Source organism: Silene latifolia, chromosome 2, assembly GCF_048544455.1.
Source record: "Silene latifolia isolate original U9 population chromosome 2, ASM4854445v1, whole genome shotgun sequence".
NCBI lineage: Eukaryota > Viridiplantae > Streptophyta > Magnoliopsida > Caryophyllales > Caryophyllaceae > Silene > Silene latifolia.
Genome location: NC_133527.1, coordinates 38,131,736 through 38,156,518, shown reverse-complemented (window position 1 = coordinate 38,156,518; position 24,783 = coordinate 38,131,736). Strand labels below are relative to the sequence as shown.

The 24,783-nt window shown below is 34.1% G+C and overlaps 2 protein-coding genes across 4 annotated transcripts in view; both read right to left on the bottom strand.

Annotated features, from left to right (window-relative positions):
* The window catches only part of LOC141642614 (cysteine-rich receptor-like protein kinase 10), a 43,704-nt gene extending 23,758 nt beyond the window's left edge, over positions 1–19,946 (bottom strand). Inside the window, exons 1-2 of one of the 3 annotated variants that reach the window (XM_074451461.1) lie at positions 19,506–19,946; positions 18,135–18,573 (exon numbers count right to left, since the gene is read on the bottom strand). In XM_074451461.1, the coding sequence (XP_074307562.1) occupies positions 18,135–18,573; positions 19,506–19,853 (787 nt within the window). In that variant the 5' untranslated portion in view covers positions 19,854–19,946. The remainder of the gene's footprint in view (positions 1–18,134; positions 18,574–19,505) is intronic. The other 2 variants (XM_074451462.1, XM_074451463.1) reach the window with 2 other exon arrangements.
* Positions 19,947–20,171: 225 nt separating this feature from the next.
* On the bottom strand, positions 20,172–21,074 carry LOC141642615 (cysteine-rich receptor-like protein kinase 10). Its single transcript, XM_074451465.1, has 2 exons — positions 20,921–21,074; positions 20,172–20,744 (listed from the first exon to the last, which is right to left on the bottom strand). The coding sequence occupies exons 1-2, from the start codon at positions 21,062–21,064 to the stop codon at positions 20,418–20,420; spliced, it is 471 nt and encodes a 156-aa protein (XP_074307566.1). The 5' UTR covers positions 21,065–21,074; the 3' UTR covers positions 20,172–20,417.
* Positions 21,075–24,783: the final 3,709 nt, after the last annotated feature.

The window sequence follows — 24,783 nt, the reverse complement described above, 5'->3', positions numbered from 1 at the left end:
TATGCTAATCATGTTCTAATAGCAAAGGTAAACAATTGATCATCAAATCTTGTTTTAGGGCATAATTGCCGCAAAAAAAAAAAGAAAAAAAAAAGGCTATTTTTTTTAGGGTTTACGAAAAAAAATAAAATATTTTATGTTAATTTTTATGGTAAACCGTGAAAAAGAAAAAAAAAATTAGGAAAGTTTTTTTTTTTGCCTTTTGCCGAAAAAAAAAAATAGAGAAATTTTTTTTGGAAAGTTTTTTTTTCCCTTGGTTTTTCCTATTTACCTAATTAGAATAGGAAAGGAGTTGTTTTTTTATTTTTTTTCAGCCGTGTCAAAAAAAAAAAAAAAAAAAGGGACTTTTCGTTTTTTGGCCGAGTAAAATTTAGAGAATTGGATTTTATTTTTCTTTATTTTGGCCAATTAGTTATTGTGAATCGGTTCACAATTTAATGATACCGAGTTATTTTAAAGCAGTTTAAAATTTTTGACGGATAGAATTCATATTACAAGTATAATATGGATTAAGTATGAAATTAATGTGATTAAATTGCGGAATTGTCACTTAATTCAATTTAAATAGGTGGTTTGGATAAATTAATCAACATAATTTATTTATTGTATTATGTATGTTTAATTTAATTTTAGTTGATGCTTTTAATAATGTTGAATGAATCGAATGAATGAATTTTATTTACGTATTTAATTTTGCAATCGGTTGTAATTTGTAATACTTAGTGTGGCCTTAGTCAATTATGTTTTCGTAATGAAGGAAACATAATTTTTATGTAATTATGAGATCTCGAATCTCCTTTATTTTAGTTTTGGGTTTTGAAATTAGAATGTAATTAATAGGTCAATTATGTAATTTTATTTATTGTAATTTCAAAGAAGACTAAAGATGAAGATTCAAGCTCACTCCCGCTACATGGATCAAGATGGAACATCAAGACAAGCTTCTCGGGTCCAAGGATGGATTCCAAACTTGTATTTATTGTTCATTTTGATAGGATAGGCCACATTAGGACTTTTACTGTTTTTTTTTTTACGTTTTTCATTTTATTGTTTTTCATTCACATGCTAGTAATTGCATCATATTCCGCCTAAAACCAAACCACCTACTACTAAAATGCATGAAAATTGACTCATATAGGTTGTATGTTAGTTTTCATGGACATGCGACGATGTCACAAGATCTATAAGCCATCACCTTAGTTTAAATCATTCTCGCATGCTAGATTATAGTTCACTTAAAATGAATTAAAAAGTTGATGGGATCTTCCTCTAAAACGGAAATTGAGATTAGTCTTTATAAGGGCAAACATCTATGAATCCCTTCTTCGTCGGTAGGCCTAATATGACCCCTTCTACGTTGGGTAAGTAGTTGTGTTGACTTAGTTTACCTCAACATTGTAGTCCCAAGAGTTTCTCGTGATTATGATGGACTAAAGATAGTATTTACAGAAATTTATCGACCAAGAATTCTAACGGTAGAATTAGCTAAAAGGTTAGCTTATCAATTTACAGAGAATTGAGTCTTGGGGTCATTTATATAATTCTTGAGGGAGGTCAATTGTATAAATGTTTTTGAGTCTTCGCGTTATGACATTAGTTCATTAGACTTAAAATAAAAACGATGCATGCTTATTATTTTATTCTTCTTTCGCAGTGTAGAACACGCTTATTATCAATAATACTGTTACAACAAATGGCTGGAAATAACGCAATCCCAATGCCTAGTGCCACACTAGATCGTTCGTCCTGGCTAAAAATGTTTATGGACCAAATGAATCAGTCCACTCGACTGAAAAATGATGGGTCCAATTTTGCGGACTGGGAGGCGGCACTACGGAATGCTGCCACTGCTGACGGTAAGCTCAGGTATTTAACTGAGCCAATACCGGTCAACCCAGGCCCAAATGCAGGAGCCGACGAGTCATTTGCTTATAGTGACTTCGTTATGGAAGCGGGTGCGATAAAGAACGTACTCATCTTTGCAATGGAAACCAATTTGCAGAGACGCTTCATTGCCCAAGGTGCAAACAAGATTTTCACCACGCTCACTAACGAATTCTCAAAGGCACCGAGAATCGTTACATATGAGCATACCTGTCGCTTCTTTGATGCGAAACTCCAGAAGGGCCAACCGGTTAGCCCACACATTCTTCACATGATTGAGAATGTCGAGAAACTGGAGTCACTGAATTGTAGAATCAGTGAGAGCATTGTCATTGACCGAATGCTTCATTCTCTTCACGATGGTTTTGCCCTTTTCAGGGCGAACTACTACATGAATGACTTGAAAAAGAGTCCTCATGAGCTACACTCCCTTCTCGTACAGACCGAGAAGGATATGAAATTGAGTGGGAGCATGAAGCAGGATGTTCTCACGATTCACAACAAGAGTAAAGGTAAGGGCAAGGCTCATGGCGACCTAGCGTAGGTAAGCCAAAGTTTAAGAATCCGAGAAACGGTAAGAGTGCGCCCGGTGAGACTAGTGGCTCACAGGGCAAGACAAAGAGCAAGGGCGGTGACATAGAGTGCCACCATTGTCACAAGATGGACATTGGAGGAGGAACTGTCCCGTCTACCGTGAGGACATCAAGGCAAGGCGCCGCGTCGTTCTGTTGGTATGTCATCTTATATTCATATGATTGAGATTAACCATGCAAGTTTCGGAACTTGGGTACTAGATACTTGGTTGTGGTTCTCATCTGTAATCTTTTGCGGGGCCTAAAGAACATCATACCTCTCGAAAAAGGTGATGTGGACTGCGAGTCGGAATGGAGCACGAGTAGGCTCCGCCCTCGAAGGGAACATATGTAATCCAACTCCCTAGTGGTTTTGAGTTATCTTTAAATAACTGTCACTATGTACCCAGTTTATCTAAGAATATTATTTCTGTTTCCGTACTTGCTAAAGACGGTTTTACATTTTCAATAAAGGATAATAGTTGTATTTTCTCTTTTAATGAAATGATTTATGGCAAAAGCGATTTCCATGAATGGAATTTATATCTTAGATCAAACCACGGAAGTATTACACATGAATAATAAGAAATTAAAGGTTGGTGACAAAGATCAAACCTATCTATGGCATTGTCGAATGGGACACATAAATGAGAAACGCGTAAAGAAACTCGTCGATAATGGGACTATTCCCTCATTCGGATTTTCTGCATATGGCACGTGTGAATCATGTCTCATTGGCAAGATGACTCGAATTTCCTTCAAAGGTGTTGGAATACGCGCTAGTGACCTATTAGGACTCATACATACGGACGTATGTGGACCTATGTCAATTACCGCTAGAGATGGCTATAGATATTTTATCACTTTCACGGACGATTTGAGTAGATATGGATATGTCTACTTAATGAAGCATAAAAGTGAGTCCTTTGAGAAATTCAAGGAATACCGAATAGGGTACAAACCAACCGAGTAGAAAGATTAAAGCACTCCGTTCGGATCGGGGTGGCGAATATCTTTCAAATGAGTTTGATCAACACCGAAAGACTGTGGAATCACTCTGATTTAACTCCACCTGGAACACCTCAATTAAATGGTGTATCCGAACGGAGAAATCGAACCTTACTTGATATGGTTCGATCCATGATGAGTCACACAAGAGTGCCTGAATCATTATGGGGTTATGCTCTTTGTCACCGCTCTTATACTTAACCGAGGTCCGTCTAAAGTTATCGACAAGACTCCATATGAAATGTGGAAGGGAACGGTACCTAACTTGTCCTTTATTCGGGTTTGGGGCTGCGAGGCTTATGTCAAGTGGAGACACGAGGATAAGCTCGGCCCGCGATCGGTCAAGACATACTTTATAGGTTATCCAAAAGGAACATTTGGTCATTACTTCTATTCGCCTACCGAACATCGAGTTTTTGTTGCGGCTAGTGCGACGTTCTTAGAGAAAGAATTTCTCGAAAACAAGACGAGTAATAGAACCTTCGAGCTGTCGGAGATTCCAAACCAACGACCGAGGAACAGGATGGAGGAAGTCATACCTCCAACCGATGATACGGTTAATATTCCCGAGGAACCTAGGAGGTCGGGTAGAGTCTCTCATCCTCCTGGACGAGATACATTGGTATGGTCGAGGAGAATGACTTTTACTTCTAGAAAGTAATGAACCCGCAACCTATAAAGGTGCTATGGTCTGCTTCCGACTCAAAGCTATGGCTCGAAGCCATGCAATCCGAAATGGACTCCATGTATGAGAATAACGTATGGGATCTAGTTGATTTACCTAATAAGGTAAAACCTCTACAAAGGCAAAATGGCTTTACAAAATAAAGCGTTCCGTAGACGCGCAACCAGATATCTATAAGGCACGACTTGTGGCAAAAGGTTTCACTCAAGTGCAAGGATTGCATTATGATGAGATTTTTGCACCTGTAGTCATGCTACGTTCCATTCGGATAATCTTAGCGATTGCCGCATTTCATGATTATGAGATTTGGCAAATGGATGTAAAAACCGCTTTCTTAAACGGTTATTTGGAGGAAGAGTTGTACGTGGTGCAACCCGAAGGTTTCATAGATCCTAAACATCCTAAGAAAGTATGCAAGCTTAAGCGTTCCATTTATGGACTTAAGCAAGCTTCTCGGAGTTGGAATCATCGTTTCGACCAAGTGATAAAAGAGTATGGTTTCATTCGATCGGTCGAAGAACCATGCTTATATATCAAGTCGAAAAGAGCAAGATTGTATTCTTGATATTGTATGTCGATGACATACTCTTGATTGGGAATGACATTCCTCTCCTATCTTCGGTTAAAGAATGGTTAAAGAACCATTTCCAGATGAAAGATCTGGTGAGGCACAGCGCATTTTGGGAATCCGTATCTACCGAGATAGATCACGACGGACGTTATCACTTAGTCAGGAATCTTATCTAGATAAGGTTCTTGAGAGGTTCAAAATGACCAACTCCAAGAAGGGGAACCTTCCTATGACGACCGGGATGCGATTGAGCAAGTCTCGATCACCCACGACGCTGAAGGTATTGAGCGCATGAGTCGCGTTCCTTATGCTTCTGCAATAGGATCGATCATGTATGCCATGATATGCACACGTCCAGGCGTGGCATATGCATTGAGTATGACGAGTCGGTACCAAAAGACTCCAGGTGAAACACACTTTGGATAGCGATCAAAAATATCCTCAAGTACCTACGGAGGACTAAGGATTGGGTATTGACTTATGGAGGCGATACTAAGCTATGCGCAACCGATTCTGCAGAGATGCTAGCTTCCAAACGGATCGAGATGATTCAAAATCTCGGTCCGGGTTCGTCTTCACTCTTAATGGTGCTGCGGTCACCGGAAGAGTTCCAAACAGTGTTGTTGTAGCAGATTCTACTACGAATCCGAGTACTATGCCGCTTCGGAGGCAAAGGGAAGCGATATGGATGCGTCAATTCTTACAAGGGCTTTCGGTAGTTCCTAGTTCGAATGACCCGATCACCATCTATTGTGACAATAAAGGTGCCATCTTCCAGGCTAAGGAGCCAAAGTCTAGCAACAAATATAGACATGTACTTCGGAAGGCTCACGTGATCCGTGATTACGTGGAGCAAGAAGAGATAGTGATTGACAAGATTGCGTCGGATGATAACATCGCGGATCCTCTCACCAAACCGTTGAATTATGATAAGCATGTAGGGCATGTTAATTCCATGGGAATTAAACATGTTCCAAAGTTGTAGTACTTGATTATGGATTTGATACATTATTTTTTTCATATACTATTTATAACTTCATCGTTTTATATATATAATATTTTGTTTTTCATGTGGATTGTACTAACAACATTGAACGCCACAAAGTGAACTGAATTACATTATATTTGTTTTGGTCCGTAATCGCCAATGTGAGCTGATAACTCCGGCTATTATATTGTGCAGTCGATTGATGGTGGGTTCAACGAACCATAAGTTAAACGGTTGACTAATCGATCACAGATACGAGATTATGACGATACCTCGTAGGACAACTTTTTGTGACAACGTAATGGAGTCCTAAATGTTTTATAACATTCGGTGCCAGGTCGTGGATAGGACATCCATTGTGTACCTAGAGTCGATTCTTTTGACTATCAACTGTCTCTTGAGATTAAGGCAGTCTTTGGGTGACTTTGGTTTCTTTCTCACGGTCTCACCGTAATCGGGGCTAAGTAGATTTTTTCCGGGTCATTTCATACGTGCTTACGTCCTGCAGGATTCGAGTTGAGGAAAATATCCATCCCTTATCGGTATAGTTATTTCTCGGGGCCACTCGAGGAGTTGTAATCGCGAAATGCATGGCCATGCTCGAATGTTGATTCGTTTATCAGTTAAGTTACTCTCTAGTCGGGAAAACCACTCTTGATACTGATCGCTTGTAAAATACGACCTTTGTGAATTCGGATTTGCAAATTGTTTTACATTGAGTGGGAGAAATTTTAAAGGATATGAGAATCGGTTATCGCACATACACTTGTGAGGACAAGTGGGAGTTTGTTGGAGCTGGTGTCCTCCACAAATTAGTGTGATAACATTTGTAAATCTCTTACAGGTTCACAAGGGTATACTTCGTATATTTAATCAGTTGATTAACGTTTACCTAATAACGGTTGGCTTGCTAGAGAGTTTGACGTTATTATCATACAGATGGCGGTGATCAACTGGTCCCTAAAGGTCACACCTATAGGACGTGTTTGAGAAATGTGGTTATAGAAATGTAATTACATTGATGCCCAAAACGACTAAAAAGTTAGTCAATGTGTTGATGAGATAATTATTTAATGAAAATTAAATAATATTAAGTTGAGACAAATTAACTGTCAATTCGTAAATTAAATATAATAAGTTATATTTAATTAAATATATATAAAGTTAGTTTGGACGAATTAATCTGTTAATTCGTAGTTAAATATAATCAGTTGTATTTAATATCAACAAGTTGAATGTGTCATAGTGGTAATAGTGAGGGTACACAAGCCAAGAGGTCATGGGTTCGATCCCCACTAGATAACAATTTAACACACTTTATATATTTTTGGAAAGACCAAAAATAAGGAAATTTAATTCCTTATTTTCGGTTCAGGTGGCCGAAATTAGGGAGGTTTCCACTTTCCTAATTGATTTCGGATTTCGGTCTATATAAAAAGAAAGGTGGAGAATTATTTCTAACCTAATTCTTTTTCTGACCCAGCCTCCTCTGTCTCATCACAAAAAAACACAAAGACAATAAAATTTTACAGAAAATTTTAGATTGATTTCTAGCATAATCAAAGGGTATATCTTAGATCGTCTTGGGTGTAACTAATAGGTGAATATCAATTTTGATATTGTTCTTAGGCCAATTTTGCAAGGACCCGAGGTTAATTCTAAATCTTTTTACTTATGCTTATGTATTTTATTTTATGACCATAGATCATCTTTATTATATCGTTATAATCCTTCATGTTAAAGGGAAGTATACAGATTATTTCCCACAAATAATCATAAAATATTAAAACAGGCCGCGCAAAGCGCGGGATACTACCTAGTGACATATAAAAAGGAATTATAAATGATAAAAGCAAAATTTAAATGAAACATATAAACAATACGGGCGAAGTCGGACACTAAAACTATTTAAAAAAGTATTATTAATAGTGTTTTAAATGTGAATTTGTGTTACACAAAAACTTCGGAGAGACGATCTCTCAATAACGTCATTGAGAGACCTCTCACATGATGGGATGAGTGACCCATTTGATTTTTTTTTCCCTACTATATCTCCTACTAAATTAGTGGGCGACGATCTCTTACGAAACTTGTGTTAATAGTTTTGGGTCAATTGCGGGAGTATCAGATTTTGGAGGATGCGAGGATAATTTATGACTAACCATACGGTTTGTGTTGGGCGGTTGAGTTATAGGCCCATATTCATTTTCCAACCAAATTTTGTTGCCTGATATTTCTCACACACTTAAGGCCCTGTTCTTTTGAACTGAAACGAATCTGATCCGAACTGAACTGAATTTATAAGATCTAAACTGAACTGAACTTAACTTATAGGATCTGAACTTATAGGACCTAAATTGAACTGAACTTATAGGATCTGAACTGAACTGAACTTATAACTTATAAGATCTGAACTTTTCTGAATTGAACTTATAGGAGCCGAACTTAACTTTATTTTATTTTATTTTATTTAACTTAACTATTATTATTATTATTATTATTATTATTATTATTATTATTATTATTATTATTATTATTATTATTATTATTATTACTTGCCAAGAGAGAACATTGATAAATAAAAAATTATAGTCTAAAACACAAGGTAAAATAATAAAAAATTTCCCCTTTATATGTATTAGTTTGTTCATACATTATACTACGATTACATTACAATAACAAATAAATCACATATTATATCTTTTTTTCTAACCATTTATTTCCATATTATCATAATCTTCATCACTTTCATCTTCATTATCACTCTCAACAACGGATCCATTGCCTCGCCAAATATTTTTGACTATGTTGTTTCGTACCTAATACATGGCATTCTTCCGCTTTTTATCAAACATGCCCAAATCTATTGTGACGCTGAAATTATTAATGAGATGAGTGATTTTTTTTAAAAATAATAATGTATGTATCGAATAATTAATGTCAAATGTTTATGTATCGGTCTTTAAAAATAATACTCCGTATATAGTTTTTCTGAACTAAATTTATTGGATCTGAATTTTTCTGAACTGAATTTATAGGATCTGAACTGAACTTATAGGATCTGAATCGAATCAATTTATAGGATCGAATCAACTTATTGGATCTGAATCAAATCAACTTATAGGATCTCGAATCGAATCGAAATTAAGTGACTTTAAGTCCAAAAGAACAGGACGTAAGTCCTACCATCTTAATGGCTGCTTGACTTTGGGTCAACGCGTCAACCATGACTAGTAAACGGTGATGGCCTAACTTTATTTGTGACAAACAACACTAATTGGCCTAACGTTGCGTATTTTTCTTGTTAGAAAGTTCTTCAAGGAATGTAATCATGGTAGGGTTCGATTAGGCTGGGTTTGTGCCGGGTTACCAACAATACAATAGTCAACAATATTAGAGTTTTAATTTCAAAATTGGCCTAATGTTGGGTATTTTCTGATTAGAAAGTTCTTCACGCAATGCAATCGGTGAAATTAACACCTTTCCACTTCAGTTAGAGGTGATCATGGTAGGGTTGGATTAGACCGGGCCATGACATAAAAAATTGCCTACGCATGTGGGTGGACTGGGGGCGGATGGACTTATTCTATCGGCCCTGCAGTCAGGGGTGGGCTTTTGGGTTCAAACGGACGATTGTATACGTTTATATGTTTTTAATTACCTAATAATTGATTATATGTTCCTTTTTGTGTGAATTGTGGCACAAGGCGAGTACAATATAGGAGGAAGGGGATTTCGACCCACTTACATAAATGGGTTCATCAAGCCTCAACCCTAACCCGTTAATTTCATGTCGGGTTCGTGTTGTGTTTTCGTGTCTTGTCCATATTTGGAAAGTTTAAGTATATTTATGTGACGAATGATCAAGAAAAATTAGGATTAATTTAGTAAACAAGTCTTTCGTGTCGGGTTCGTGTTTAGAAAGCTCAACCCAAACCCAACCCAATTAAATATTGTGTCGTGTTCGTGTCGACCCACTTACATAAATGGGTCATTAAGTCTCAACTCAAACTCGTTAATTTCGTGTCGAGTTCGTCTCGTATTTTCGTGTCGTGTCATTGTTTGCCAGCTCTAGCTGGGACAATCTCCTATGGGGTGCTGAATGCAATTTAATAGGTAGACCCCTCCCAAATTTGACTTTTTCATTTGCAAGTGTAACACCCAGGTCACGGGTTCTTTCCAGTGCATTTTGTCCTCCCTCGTGCGTATCTCGAAAACTTTCCTAGAAGGTCACTCATCCTAAGATTACTCTCAGCCGAACATGTTTATGCTTAACTGTGGAATTCTTTAGTATGGATAACCATAAAAGAAAGTGCACTTTGTTGATATTAGCAGTACTTCCAATTCCTTTAATCACTAGTCAGATTTTATGTAATACTCCGGTTTTCTAAGTCTGTTACTCGGCCGAATATAGCTTACTCACTTTAGTGTGTAGTCAGTTACATGATGTGATTGGGAGTTCGAGGTGGATGGTGAACAGCTGTTTATCTTTTCGTATTCATCTTATTTTGATTATTTAGTAAACTGACCTCGTTGTTGTTTTGTAAATCTGTGGTGATCCATTGAGGGATGGTGAGCAGATTGTGACAGGTGATGATGGTTATTAGCTTCGGGGACAAGATAGGGAGTCATTACTCGAATCTAGCTTCCGTTGTCATGAGATTTACCTTTATAGTTTAAGTCGCTTGAGCACTAGTGACCATTGTTTTTTTGGATTTGGTTTTGGAACATGCAATAGTTAATTCATTATACTTTAATAAATGTTGTTTTGGAATGGTAACATTGATATACTAGCCTCGAGAAACCGAGATGGTGACGGTCCCTCATGCTAGGGTGGTCCTGGTAAGGCACCTTGGTATGTTGGGGTGTCACAAAGTGGTATCAGAGAGACGATTCTGGAGCCTAAAACCAATGAACCTAATGAACATAGGGAGTCTAAATAAAATGAACTCGGGGAGATTTGTTTGGAGATACCGCAAAGACTTGGGAGACTGATTTTGATTAACTCTGTGCTCAATATTCTTCATAATTATTGGGCCTTAATTTTTCTGATTCCTAAAATGGTGCTAATGAAGATTGTTGCTATTTGCAGGAACTATTTGTGGCATGGGGGTACTGAATATCACAGGGCTCCTCTAGTGGCATGGTCCACTGTTTGCTGCAACAAGAAATTAGGTGGTTTAGGTGTAAAAGATACTGAAATTTGCAACATTGCAAATGTGGGGAAACTGGTGCATTGGATTTATACAAAGGCAGATAGACTATGGGTTCAATGGGTAGACTATATCTATCTAAAAGGGGATGATTGGTCTGTTTATGAACCTCCTCCTGATTTCAATTGGAATTGGAGAAACATTTGCAGGATTAGAAGTAGGTTGGCAGCTGGTTATGTGAATAACTGTTGGGTAGCTGATCCCAAAGGTTATTCTGTTGGTTCTGAATATGCCTGGATGCAGGATGTACACCCACCTATGCTGAGGTGTGGGATAGATGGTGTATCCTAAAACATGCCTTCATTGCTTGGCTTGTTCATCATAAAGCACTCAACATAAGGGAGAAATTATATCATATTGGGTTATGTGATTCTAAGAGTTATGTGCTATGTGAGGCAGCAAGTGAAACGCATTCCCACCTCTTTAGAGGTTGCCCTTATAGCAGCCAGGTTTTGGGACAGATTGAGCAGTGGCTGCAACTGAAGTTTGATCAGAATAGCAGCAGCAATCTGATCAGTTGCAGCATCACATCTGCAGAATGGCTAAACTGGTGTGTTGGTATAGCATTTGGATGGAAAGAAACAAGTGCCGTCTGAATTTACAACTAACCATGTCTGCAAGTATTGTGAAAGATGTGAAGAGATTGATTCATGCTCGAGTCAATCAAGTGATAATACAACCAATTACTAGTCGTGATCAGTTGTGGCTCAAACGTTTAGATATTCTGATGTAGTTGAGACTAATACTAAAAATTGTATAAGAATGTACTAGAATGTTTTCATGATTGCTTGATTAATGAAATACTCACATTTAACCAAAAATATAATATAATCCCAATTTTTTTTTATGATATTAATTACATTTTAAGCATGTGTAATTATTTAAGGTTTAAACATGAACTTAGACATGACAAACAAATCGGGTCGTATCGGGTTTGTGTTCGTCTCACATGAAATGGGTCACAAACTCTCCAACCTAAACCCGACCCAATTCAATATCGTGTCGTGTACATGTCGACCCACTTATATAAATAATGGGTCATCAAGCCTCAACTCTAACCCGTTAGTTTTGTATCGAGTTTGTGCATGTCGTGTTTTCGTGTTATGTCCATATTTAGAAATTTTAAGTATATTTATGTGATGCAGGATGAAGCAAAATTAGGATTAATTTAGTAAACAGGTTATTTGTGTCAGGTTTGTGTTAGAAAGCTCAACCCAAACCCAACCCAATTAAATATCGTGTCGTGTTCATGTCGACCCACTTACATAAATGGATCATTAAATTTCAACTAAAATCTATTAATATTGTATCGAGTTCGTATCGTGTTTTTGTGTCGTGTCATTGTTTACCGGTTGTTCATGAACTCTGTTGTCGTAGTCCTAAATCTCTTCAGGCAACTTTTTGAACACTTATAAACAAACAAACTTTCCCCCAATTCCCCTCCATGTAAATCATAAAATTAGCGCTAACCATTTATTGGACGAGAAAGTCTCATGCAGCCATGCGCTCATGTGTAAGACCGTTTAGGGAAATTTGAGCAAATTAAATAATACTTTAATTTTACACTAATACATATGCTACAAAGGCCTTATACAAATATTATTGTTAACTTGTAATTTTTCACAATGGCAACTTTTTTTTAGTGGAACACAGCTCAAGTTTTGTTATTTAGACTTTTCTGAGTTATATTTTGTCGCTCTCGATTCTACAAGCGTACTGTGACGGAACAACATGTTAGTTAGATTTTCCCCTTGTAATTTATTTCACCAAGACTTTTCAAAATGAGGCAACTATTAAACGGTCCAGTGAATGTGACCGAATAAAAGCAGCAAATGGGCCCCGATATTAATTGAAGTGGAGAGTATTATACAAATGTTAGGTTAACCAAGACCTCTGAGATTTTTATATATATTGACTTCAAGTCAACCATGGGGACGACTTCTTGACTTTTACACTCCAAACTTTCTAGATTGTTGCCTCAACAGTGTGTCAGTGTGTGTGAATTGTGATACTCTGATAGTATATCCAAACGGTGACGTATCTTCCATTGTCGTTTTACATTCTATCTGGGAGATTATGGATTACCTTTTGTGACCATTGTTGGATTAGAGAGAGAATATTTTTTTTATAGTCTCCATGTGAATCTATATCTATATCTATCTATATTAATAAAGGAAGCTTTTTTCGAGCGATTTTAGAGTCTCCAACTTTAGCGAACTACCTAATATATATTTTTAATGCAGAAATATTTAGAGATAATAATCAAGATGTAGAAGATAATATTTTATCACATCATAATAATAATAACAATAAGATAAGAAATAAAGTCAACTACTCGATAAGAAATAGAGTTCTACTATAACAATATGATAAGAAATAGAGTTCAACTACTCTTGAAATAACTTTGTAGTATAAATACTACCTTATATTTATAGACTTCACAAAGAAATAATTTTTCCTGTCCAATTTATTTTTAGTTGCAAGCTTAGATGATTTTTTTTTTTGTATGTGTGCTTAATTATTGTGGTCCAGAAGCAAGTCGTATCTTAACCCCCGTTTAGAGTTATCATTTGTAAATTGTACTAATGGTGTTTTGTGTTTAGATTTCAGGTACGAAAAGAACTAAGAAGATTGCTGAACTCATGTATGGAAATTTATCAACTAATCTATTTTCAGTGGAAAGAAAGTATTGTCTCTGGGCTGAAAGAAATGCTAGGATTTTCATGGAGCACAAGAGATTTATTGAGCAATTATAGTAAACCATGTCAAATATGTAATTAGTATATGTAAGCATACTACATAGAAACTTTCATGTAAAGTCACATGAGATTGTAAATAGTTTAAACGGCTACTAATAGTCACAAATTTTAAACATTACGAAAGACTATACAAAGATCAGAGAAATTTTGGACCTATTTCTATTTTAGCTTGCAAATTTGTGAACGTAACAGTATTTAACGAAAAAAAAATTGTTAGGGGTCGTCCTTAATGCATAGCTTGGCAGTAAACGTAGCAAAAGGGTAACCGAGTCGGTTTCAAGTCGAGTAATTTCGGGTCGAGTATTTAGGGTTAGCAAAAGTTCGGGTCAGGTCAAGTTATTTCAGGTTTGGGTTATTTTTGGATTGATTTGTTATCAAGTTATCAAGTTATTTGGGGATAAACATTTGGGTCGAGTTAAATAGAGTCATGTTGATTCGGGTTTCAGGTCCTTTACTCGGGTGGGGCCAACTTCGAGTCAAGTTTTTGGGTTGGGTTAGTAAAGTCGGGTAATTCATAGAATTAACTTTAACTAAACATATTGATCAATGTATTAGAATCCGTGATTCAATTAACACACAGTAAAATTGAGTCCTTTCATGACAGGAATAAAGTTTGTTATAGTATGTATTCAATATCGTTGTTTGCTAAGTAAATTATGTTTTGGAAGTATAAATAATGCCCTTAATTGCTCTCTTATGTAGCCATAACAACATGCCAACCCTATTCTTGCTTATCGTTAGTGTGATTCATGCATACAAGTTTTTTTTCTATTATCATTGTATTCGACGAAATAAGACATAAAACGATTTGTGGGAAACTTTTCTAGACTACGACCACAATTTTGGTTATCATTAAGTTAATAGTTATATTTTTTATTCGTATTAACAAGTCTTAGTACGTCATCGTCGTTTGTCTTACAATTCCCGGCCCTTGGATAATCGTTGAGTACATACGGCAATCAATGAGCAAATCAATTCGCATCTTCTTGGTTCATATTTAATACGAGTTATTTCAATTGGCCAAACAAATTAAATATCAATTGCTCCGATGATCATGGATCATTCCGCGTTTCTGAACATATTTTAATTTTGTCAGGTGCGCTTTACCCGAATATAGAGATAGATGGGGAATGCAACTTATATAATGTAATAGTAGAACACTTAAGTTAATCAAGAAAGAGATGGTTAAGATTGAAAATTTTGGTTATACAAACATTTTTCAGTCACTACATCATACATGATTGAACATTACAAATAGGCCCGTGCATCGCACGGGCATTAAATCTAGTATATATATAAAAGAGAGTTTTTTCGAGCGATCTGAGAGCGTCCACATCATCAAAAATCAATTTAGGAAAGTATAATTTTTGATGTAAAAAATAAAGTGAAAAATCTTTTAATTATTATAATATGTATATTTCCTAAATTATATTCAAGTGATATTTTCAATTTTTATATCAAACTTTTACATTTCATTTGGCAAAAAAATATCGTTAAAAAAATTATGAAAATAATATAATTAGCTTTGTGTTAAAAAATGCTATCATTAGAGTATAAATTTCATATTATTTGCACATATTAAAGATGGTGTACTTCTTAATACGTAAAATTGTGTACTTTTTAGTATGTTTTGTCCCACATTGGAAAATAAGTAGGTGTGGTGAATATACTACATATAAATAGTAGAATTGTCCCACACCGAAAGATTAGTATAAGGTGATGCGATCCTATGATTATAAATAGGATGCATATTTGGAACTTATGTATCACCCAAAACTTTTTGAGCCTCATAAATATTGTTTTAAAGAGCTCTTAAGATTTTTTTATCATTATCTACGATATGATATAAAAAATAAAGTGGAAATCATTGGGAACTACCCGGGAAAGAGTTAAGAACATGAACAAGAAAATCAAAAAATAACTAAAGGTTTTACTAATGGTAATCTCCTGACACAATACAAAATTAAAGATTTTACTAATGGTTATTTTCTGAATGCAGTAATAGAGCGTTAATGAGTCGTTATATGTACGATGTAGAGATCCATATCTAATGATCGAGACTAAGTGATTTTACCTTCAAAGAAAAATAATATGTATACAATAGTGATTTTTTAAGAAGAGACATGTATTTCTTGGTATGTTATATCTTTCACATTGAAAAATAATGTAGGGATTATGAACATACTACGTCTAAATAATTAAATTATGTATCTCACATTGAAATAATAGTATACGGTAGGGTGATTCTATAAATATAAATAGGAGGCATCCTTGAAACTTATGTATTAATCCAAAATTTTTTGATATAAAAGATAGACTTTTTAGCATGTTATATGTCCCACATTGAAAAATAATGTAGGTGTTGTGAATATATTATGTATAAATAATAGATATGTCCCATATATATACATTTTCTATATTATATTAAAGTGATGTTTATAATTTTGATATAAAAACTTTATATTTCATTTGAAAAAAAAAGTATCGTATGAAAATTATATAATTAGATTGTGATAAAAAAATGCTAACATTAGAGTGTATATTGTATTGTATTGTATTTTCTCATTATTAAATCGGGTTGATGTCAAAGTAGGTGCAAAAAAAAAATGGTGTACTTAGTATGTTATTTGTCCTACATTGAAAAGTAACGTAAGTGTGGTGAATATACTATGTATAAATATTAGAATTGTCCCACATCGGAAAATTATCATAAGGCATGGTGATCTTATGATTATAAATAGAAGTCATAACCCAAAATCTTTTGATTCCCTTAAGTATTATCAGGGATAACTCTTAAAAGAGTTTGTATTACTGTCTCTACAATAATGGTTTCTAACCTAAGTTAGTGTTTGGAAAATTTTTTAGTTATTATAATATATACTATGTATTTCTTATTTTATATTCAAGTAATGTTTCTAATTTTTATATAAAAACTTTTAAATTTCATTTGACAAAATAATGTAGGTAAAAAAATTATGAAAATAATATTATTAGATTCATGGTAAGAAATGCTATCATTAGAGTATATATAGATTTCATATAATTTGCACATATTAAAGAGGGTGTATTTCATAGTATGTTATATCTCCCACATTGAAAAATAATATAGGTGTGATAAATATACTACATATAAAAAATAGAATTTTCCCATATCGAAATATAGCATAAGGTGGGTGATTCTATGAGCATCCTTGGAACTTAGGCATCAACCCAAAATCTTTTGAGTCGCTTAAGTATTGTCTTGGAGAGCTCTTAAAAGTTTATATCATTATATTTTCTACCTATAGATTTTATATGTCCCATATTGAAAAATAATGTAGGCGTGGTAAATATACTATGTTTAAATAATATAATTAGAATTGTGTTAAAAAATATTCTATCATTAGAGTATAGGTTCTTATCATTTGCACATATTTTAATTATGATAAAAAAAAAATAGAAAACAAACGTCCATGGTAGCATGTGTAATCTATCAAAGTTCAAGGTTACCATGAGAAATTTCAAATATTAGAATGATATAGTTAATAAAATTTGCATTTAAAAGAGAGATATCTGTACCAATAAGACAATAAAGGGGGTATTATTTTTTAATTATTATTTTATTGTCACGCCATCAAACTTAACGTCCATTTAACAGCCTTTACATTAGGGGGTACCATGGACAAAAAAATGGAACCTCAAGGGTACTATAGGCAGATTTTTAAAAGTAGGGGTAACATGGAAAATCTAACAAAATTAAGGGGTACCACGGGAAATTTCCGTATCTCAATTATGTTAAATTTTTTTTGAAGAAAAACAACGTACAAATACTAATGGAGAGTACTTAATCATATTATTAAATTTAAATATAACTATTAGATATAATGAGCAGCAATTATCTGTATTCGGTATTCGAGATCTGGTTGGATGTCGAACTAAGTACAAAAAAGATGGAGTAATTCTGAGTATGTTATTTGTCCCACATTGAAAAATAATGCAGGTTTGATAAATATATATTACGTATAAATATTAGAATTGTCCCACATCAGAAAAAAAAAATCCAATTTTTGTGAATATATTACTTATAGATAGTATAATTGTCCCACATCGAAAGATTAGTATAAGGTGGGGTGATTATATGATTATAAATAAGAGTTAACCCACGTATATATTAATCTTTTTTTTTTAAAAAGAGATATTTTAATAATATGTAAACAAATCATTAGACATATAATGTAAATATTAAACGCTTATAACATTTTTTTTTTTTGCATTATAAATAAGCTAATTACCCCGTTGCAACGCACGGGCATTCAAACTAGTAATTTATTATTTTTTAACGTTTTTTATTATTTTATTTTGATTTAAGAGAAATATCTAAAACAATTGAATTAATCAAGAGATTTAAGTAATGGTATGAAATATGTATTTTAATGAAATATAAGACGTATAGTTGATCAGGGTTTAGGACTTACCGTGTGAGATAAGAAGGACCGGTAGGATAGACGAGGAATAATTAACGGCACCAATGTAAAACGGGTAGGTCTCATATTGGATATAGCAAGAAGGCTGCAAAGTCCGAGAACCTTCCTTGATACGTAGCCTGCTAATAGCAATGGTCAAGCACCGGGTGCAATCATCGGTTGATAAGTCAGGTGCACACTGCTCCATCGCGTACAATGTGTCCGATTTGGTAAAATTCACCATTTTTGTCGTGAATTTGATACCAGATTGATTGTTAGCCGTTGGAGCTACCAAACCATTCATAGTTTTCAACACAACATTGTTGAACAATGTAACGTTCCCGGTGTGACTGTCACCCAATAATAACACACGAGGATCGACTTCCATTTTGCCAAATAGAGACTCGTTCGAATACCGCACCATGCACTCATCGTACCATATCACTGCCACCTGTTGACGAAAGAAGAAAAAAGATATATCGATTAGATTTGATACACATACACATTTACACATGAAAAGAATTAATATTACATGCATGCTAAGTAATCCTCTATTTACTAAAAAAATAAGAGAATTTTTTATTTTTTTCACCTAAAATATATTTCCTAAGATTAATAAGCTTTTAGTATTTTTGGCATATATTATAAGTATGGCGGGTTATTAATGAAATAATCTTTTAAATTTAATAATTAAAACAATATATAATTCACATCTTGCATAAAATTATCTACATTCTTAAAATAATACGGAGTACACTAAAAATTAAAACTCTATAATACCGTGCAAACACGGGATCTAAACTAGTAAGTCAATAAACATATTATCTATGCAATGATAGCCCGCTAAGTATACATTATATAAAATAAAAAAGATAGTATGACTAAGCTAAATCAAATTGTGTTAGTGATAAAAAAGAGAAATTTGAATTTCTTTTATATCGTTAATTTTTTTAAGACTTGTAACTTCCAATTATGTTTAATTAATCAATTTAATTATGACTTAGAAATTCTATATGTTTAATAGAGTTGCGATGATTTATTTAATTTGGTATATACTTAATGTATTTTTTAGTCTTAATTTCTTACAAAATATTAATTTAATTATACTTTACAGAAAAATTCTTAGGTTTTTCGGGAGGACATATTAATGGTCCTCCCGGATGACCTAAGAATTTTTCTATTTTAGGTTCAACAAGCCCGCAACCCCTCGGACAAGTCCATTAGTTTAAAATGGGCGGACATGGAGATCACTAGTCAGCCCGCTTGAACCGGCTTGTACATGGTATATTAGGTCCGTTGGACACTTAAAAATTAATTTCCATTGATTATGGAACTTTAATTGTTAATATAAAATTTGAACGGAGACAGTAATATACTCTGTACCTTAGAACTGGGGCAATATGTATTAGGTAGGTCGGTAGTGGTGGCGGTGGTAACACAATCAGCGCACGACGAGGCGTTCTGATCACCACGACAGAGATAAAACCCATAAACGGCATCTTTGGTGCGGTTGCCGGACTCGGTGATATAGAAGCCCGAGTGGGTTTTGGCAACATGGGTTGAGAGTGAGTTGAGGACGGTGTTGAGGTTTGCTTTGTAAAGGCTGTTAGCAGGAAAAGTGGTGTTTGCACAGATATTAAACAAGTAGTTTGGTGTTGCAGTTAAGCTTGGAATCATTAACAGGAGACAGAGTGACACAAGTATTAAGGACATGCTTTTCATTACTCTCATACCTATTTTGATCTCCTATGCGTGTGAGTTACAAAATTGTTGCATCTTAAGCAACAAGAGAGGTGCAATTATTATTCCTTTTTTTTTTTTTTTGAGGTGGCACTATAGGGGAGAGTGAGAGAAGTAGTGGACTCAGGGGCGTTTATAGTGGGGGTACAATTGAGTCCGTTTATCATGGGGATTCAATTGAACCCCACACTGATTTGAAGAAATAAATATTTTGATCAATCAGTATATGCAAGAAAGTGAAAGTGGCGCGGTGGATTAGACTTGTCAGTATATATTAGTGGTTGCGGGTTCAAAACCCCTTGTTAACGTAGTATACGTCTTTCATATATCGAGAAGATAATTTATCTTGTCAAATCCTCTCAAAATTATGTGTACAACCTAATATCATATTACTTTGGCTAAAAAGAGTTAATGAAATTACTTATACAATATAACAAATTCTAGATTTTGAATTTTAAGCGAAATATGCATAAATAGTAAGTTTCCTTTGTCCATATAATGCGGACCGTATTGCATCCTCTCAATATAGAATCCAATGATATGATGGGTTTTCATCTATCTAGGTTCTATTTCACTCACTGAAACATCATTCACCGAGGCTGGTATCGAGTGGTTCTCCGACGATTCAAGTGGCATAATTATCGTACCAGACTCTCCTCCAGTCTTGCTGAAGAAAGCCGGTTGTCCTGGTATTGGAAGAGTGACACTGAAGCTATCTAATGACAAAACTACTGTGTCGATTGATGGCCTACATTCCGCTGACTCTTGGACACACAACAAGTCAAGGTGTACACATCTCATCACTTCTTGGCTCGAGCATGATTCTCGTATAGCCGCGTCAACCAACGTCAAGGGCTTACCTTCATCCCATAGCTTCCAAGCCTGCAGTCATTTGTCATGCACCCTTGAGTATTGTAAATGAATTTAAGAGGTCAAACTACAGACAACTACCATAACAGTATAAGCAAATAAAATCGTTGCATTGATTATTGTTAAATTAAAATACACATCGATTATTAATTAAATACTTAAATCGACCTTAAATAGATAGAACTTACATAGCTTATGAGATCTTCAGCATAGCCTGATTCATAGAATGAAGTATTTCTCTTGCCACTTATAATCTCTAAGACCAACACTCCAAAGCTGTACATATCTGATTTCGTTGAGAATCTCCCATGCATGACATATTCTGGAGACATATAGCCACTAAACAACAAATACTATCTTTAGTTATTTGGTGAACACTCAAATTAAATTTCACAAAACTAGGCTTACCATAGAGCAAAACTGTATTTTTTGCTCATTTCAAAAAAAAATTATCCAAAAATATTTACTACATTATTTTATTTTATAGTTGGATATGTTCATCCAGGACAATGAACACTAGAATAAGTTTAGGTAAATTCGATTTATCATGTCATTTTTTCGCTAGTGTTTAAAATAAGAGTGGTGTTATTAGCTAGTTTGAATGTATTGTGTCATGGTAAACCCAATGTAATGAAATTTTTAATGAACACTCTTGTAATATTACTAGATAGCATCCCGTGCTTCGCACGGCCTGTTTGTATATTTTGCTAGGGTAATGGGAAAAAAAATATAATAGTGAATATATAAATATATTATGATGTTTAAGATATTACTTATAAAATAAAATAGATTGAGCTTTATCAATTATTCTTTTTTCGATTTTACTTTAAAGAATTTAAAATAAAACCTAAAAAATATTTAATTAAAAGTAATAGTTAGTTAGACATAATCAATGTTTTACACTTGATGTTTTTTAGTTGTTCGCATTTGTTATAACACAATTGTACTAAATAATCATTACTTTTTTTTGTAATTATTCAAATGAACTCGTTATCACAGTGTACATACATACTCGTTATCACACTATTTAAACCCTCCCATAGTAATGTGGTGTACCTCGCTCTTATATGTATGTAATTTTGCTCATTCTTTCACGTTATAAAAACTTATCTTTTAATATTTTTTTATTAAATACAATGGCTTTACAAATAATTTCGGTTGGATCTAATGGTTTAAGTTTAATAACTTTCTTAAAATGTTTTCTTATTTGAATGTAAAGCCTTGTGAAACACTTACTTAAATTATCGGTACATATATTTTAATAAATATAATGAAAATTATACTCATTTGAAAGTATTTTTCGTGATAAACTTAGTGATTTATATTATAGATTTTTTTATCGAAATATTTTTCTTATAAATTTAGAATCAAGTCATTATACATATTTAACGTAATTTAATTAGTGACATAATAAATTATAATTAATACTCTGCTGAGATTTATGCGCATTTATTATGTTCTTATTTAATATCCAGTTGTAATAAATAATTGTAAATAATGTTGACTACGCCACGTGGCGCATCCATAGCGTTTCAACCCATTTTATATATATATATATATATATATATATATATATATATATATATATATATATATATATATATATATATGAAAATAGTTCTACTAAAATTCTAAAAAGTAGAATATGTGCCAACAACCCTGCTTGTGTTGCTTTGGGTTTGATCACCACCAAAGATTCTTGCCATACCAAAATCTGAAATTTTGGGATTCATATTTGCATCCAACAGTATGTTGCTTGCTTTCAAATCTCTATGTATAATTCTGAAACGAGAATCTTGGTGAAGATAAAGCATTCCTCTCGCTATTCTTTGTATGATGTTGTACCTTACACCCCAATTTATTTGTTCTTGTATTATTGGATCTGTATACCATAAAGTACCACATCATCTAATATGAGGCTAAGTAAGTGAAATCAAATCGATAAAAAGAAATAAGTGAAATCAGTAATCAATATGGTAGTACATCATTAAAAATACAACTTTTGATGAAACAAATGTTAATGTAGGCGACAATAGAATTAAGGATCAACGTCCTTAAACCCAATTCCGTATCATTCTATGTTTCTCTAACAAAATAAGTCTAACCGGTACATACCTGCCCGTTAAATTTAGTAGGTTGGTTATGACCATATGCCAAATAACATAATGTAATTCGTTTTTCAATCCTTTCATAATAATACCTGGCCGGAATAACCTAGTCTAGGGGGTTGATCTATCTTTGATCAACTATGCATCAATGGAATGGCCATTTTAACAGTTAACATAATTAAGGAAAAAAAGTTAATAGAATAGTATACCGAATAGTAAATTGTCAAGACTTTTGTTGGCCGCAAACTCATAGACTAAGAGTTTTTCTTCCCCGGACAAGCAAAACCCTAATAGCCTGGCCAAATTCCGGTGTTGAAGCTTTGCTAGTAATAACAACTCATTTTTGAACTCACCTACACCTTGACCTGAGCTTCTAGACAATCTTTTCACTGCTATAACTTCTCCATTTGGTAGTATACCCTATCATGACATATATGAACACATGCACTTTTATTACACATGTAGTGAACTTAACAAAACAATATACACAATCTCGATTAACAATTGCATTGTGAAGATTTTATTATCATCGCGACTTCAGTAGTTCAGTGTTGAGTCTCATGGATCGATGTACGATGCAACATTGTGATTAGGCTACTATAATAGATTCAGGATGAACAACGAACTAAATTTCCTTGATTATTTATTCAATTCATTCATATATTGTTCACATTTGACATGGTCAAACTATGTCGATTTATACTCCTACAATTAATTCACCATTGATTGCTCATATCTAAAAAATTCAGACAAATTCTGGCTTAAAAAGAAAGTTTAGAGGTAAAGATATCTATGAAGTCATCTTATAATCTTTGTTCTCGCGTTTTGTTGTTCGCTAAATCCATTATCCATAGATCCTTTATTTTACATGAGACGAAAATATTACCTTGTAAACGCTACCAAATCCGCCTTCACCCAACTTATTCTCATCTCCACAATTATCAGTTGCGCATTTAAGAGTGGCTAAATCATATTGCAAGGAGTCTATAGTTGTGAAATCCTCACCTGTACCAAAACAGGCAAACGAACAAACCTATGATTAAGTATTAAAACCCGACTATCTAGATTGATTATGATTATGATTGTATTGATGATATGATATGGGAGAGTAGAAGAATATGAGAGAAGAAGAGTAGAGGAGAGATAGGAGAAATATATGAATGATTGTATTAAAAAGAAGTCGATAACAGAATACATGATATCTTGTATTTATACAAGTTATAAACCGACCTTAACTAACCAACTATAACTAACTGTGGTTAGTCCTAACAGAATTGGTTAACTAGGTTAGTTACAATTAGTTAGTTACAATTAACTAACTCGCCTATATTACAATATTCCCCCCTTAAGCTGAACTGGATTGGAAATTCAGTCCAAGCTTACGAGAAAGATAAGAATGTTGATCCGCCCCTAAGGGTTTTGTCATAATGTCAGCAAGCTGAAAACCTGATTTGATATGCTTAGTAACCAGAAAACCTTCTAGCTGTTTGTCTCTGACGAAATGACAATCAATGCTTAGGTGCTTGGTCCTTTCATGAAAGACTGGGTTTTCTGAAATATGAATAGCAGCATTGTTGTCACAGTATAAGTAAATAGGATGAGAAATATTAACTTGTAGATCTTTTAGTAATGCTGCCAACCACACCAATTCTGAAGTTGTATAAGAGAGGCTCATATACACTGATTCAGCTGTACTCTTGCTGACAGTAGTTTGTTTCTTCGTTTTCCAAGATATCAAAGACTGCCCCAAAAATACAACATAACCACTAAGTGACCTACATGAGTAAGCACACTGTCCCCAATCAGCATCACTGAATGCTGTAAGTTGGAGATCAGAATCAGACTTATAAAACAGTCCTGCATTGATGCTGCCTTTAAGATATTTAACCACATGCATAGCTGCTTGTAAATGTGGCACTCTTGGTTGAGAAACAAACTGGCTT

Bases quoted from the DNA above. Each gene is read 5' to 3' on its own strand.
- LOC141642615 (XM_074451465.1), bottom strand. From the start codon at position 21,064: ATGTCTCCAGAATATGTCATGCATGGGAGATTCTCAACGAAATCAGAT. The intron at 20,745-20,920 runs GTAAGTTCTATC...AAATGACTGCAG, and splicing joins CTGAAGATCTCATAAGCTAT to GCTTGGAAGCTATGGGATGA.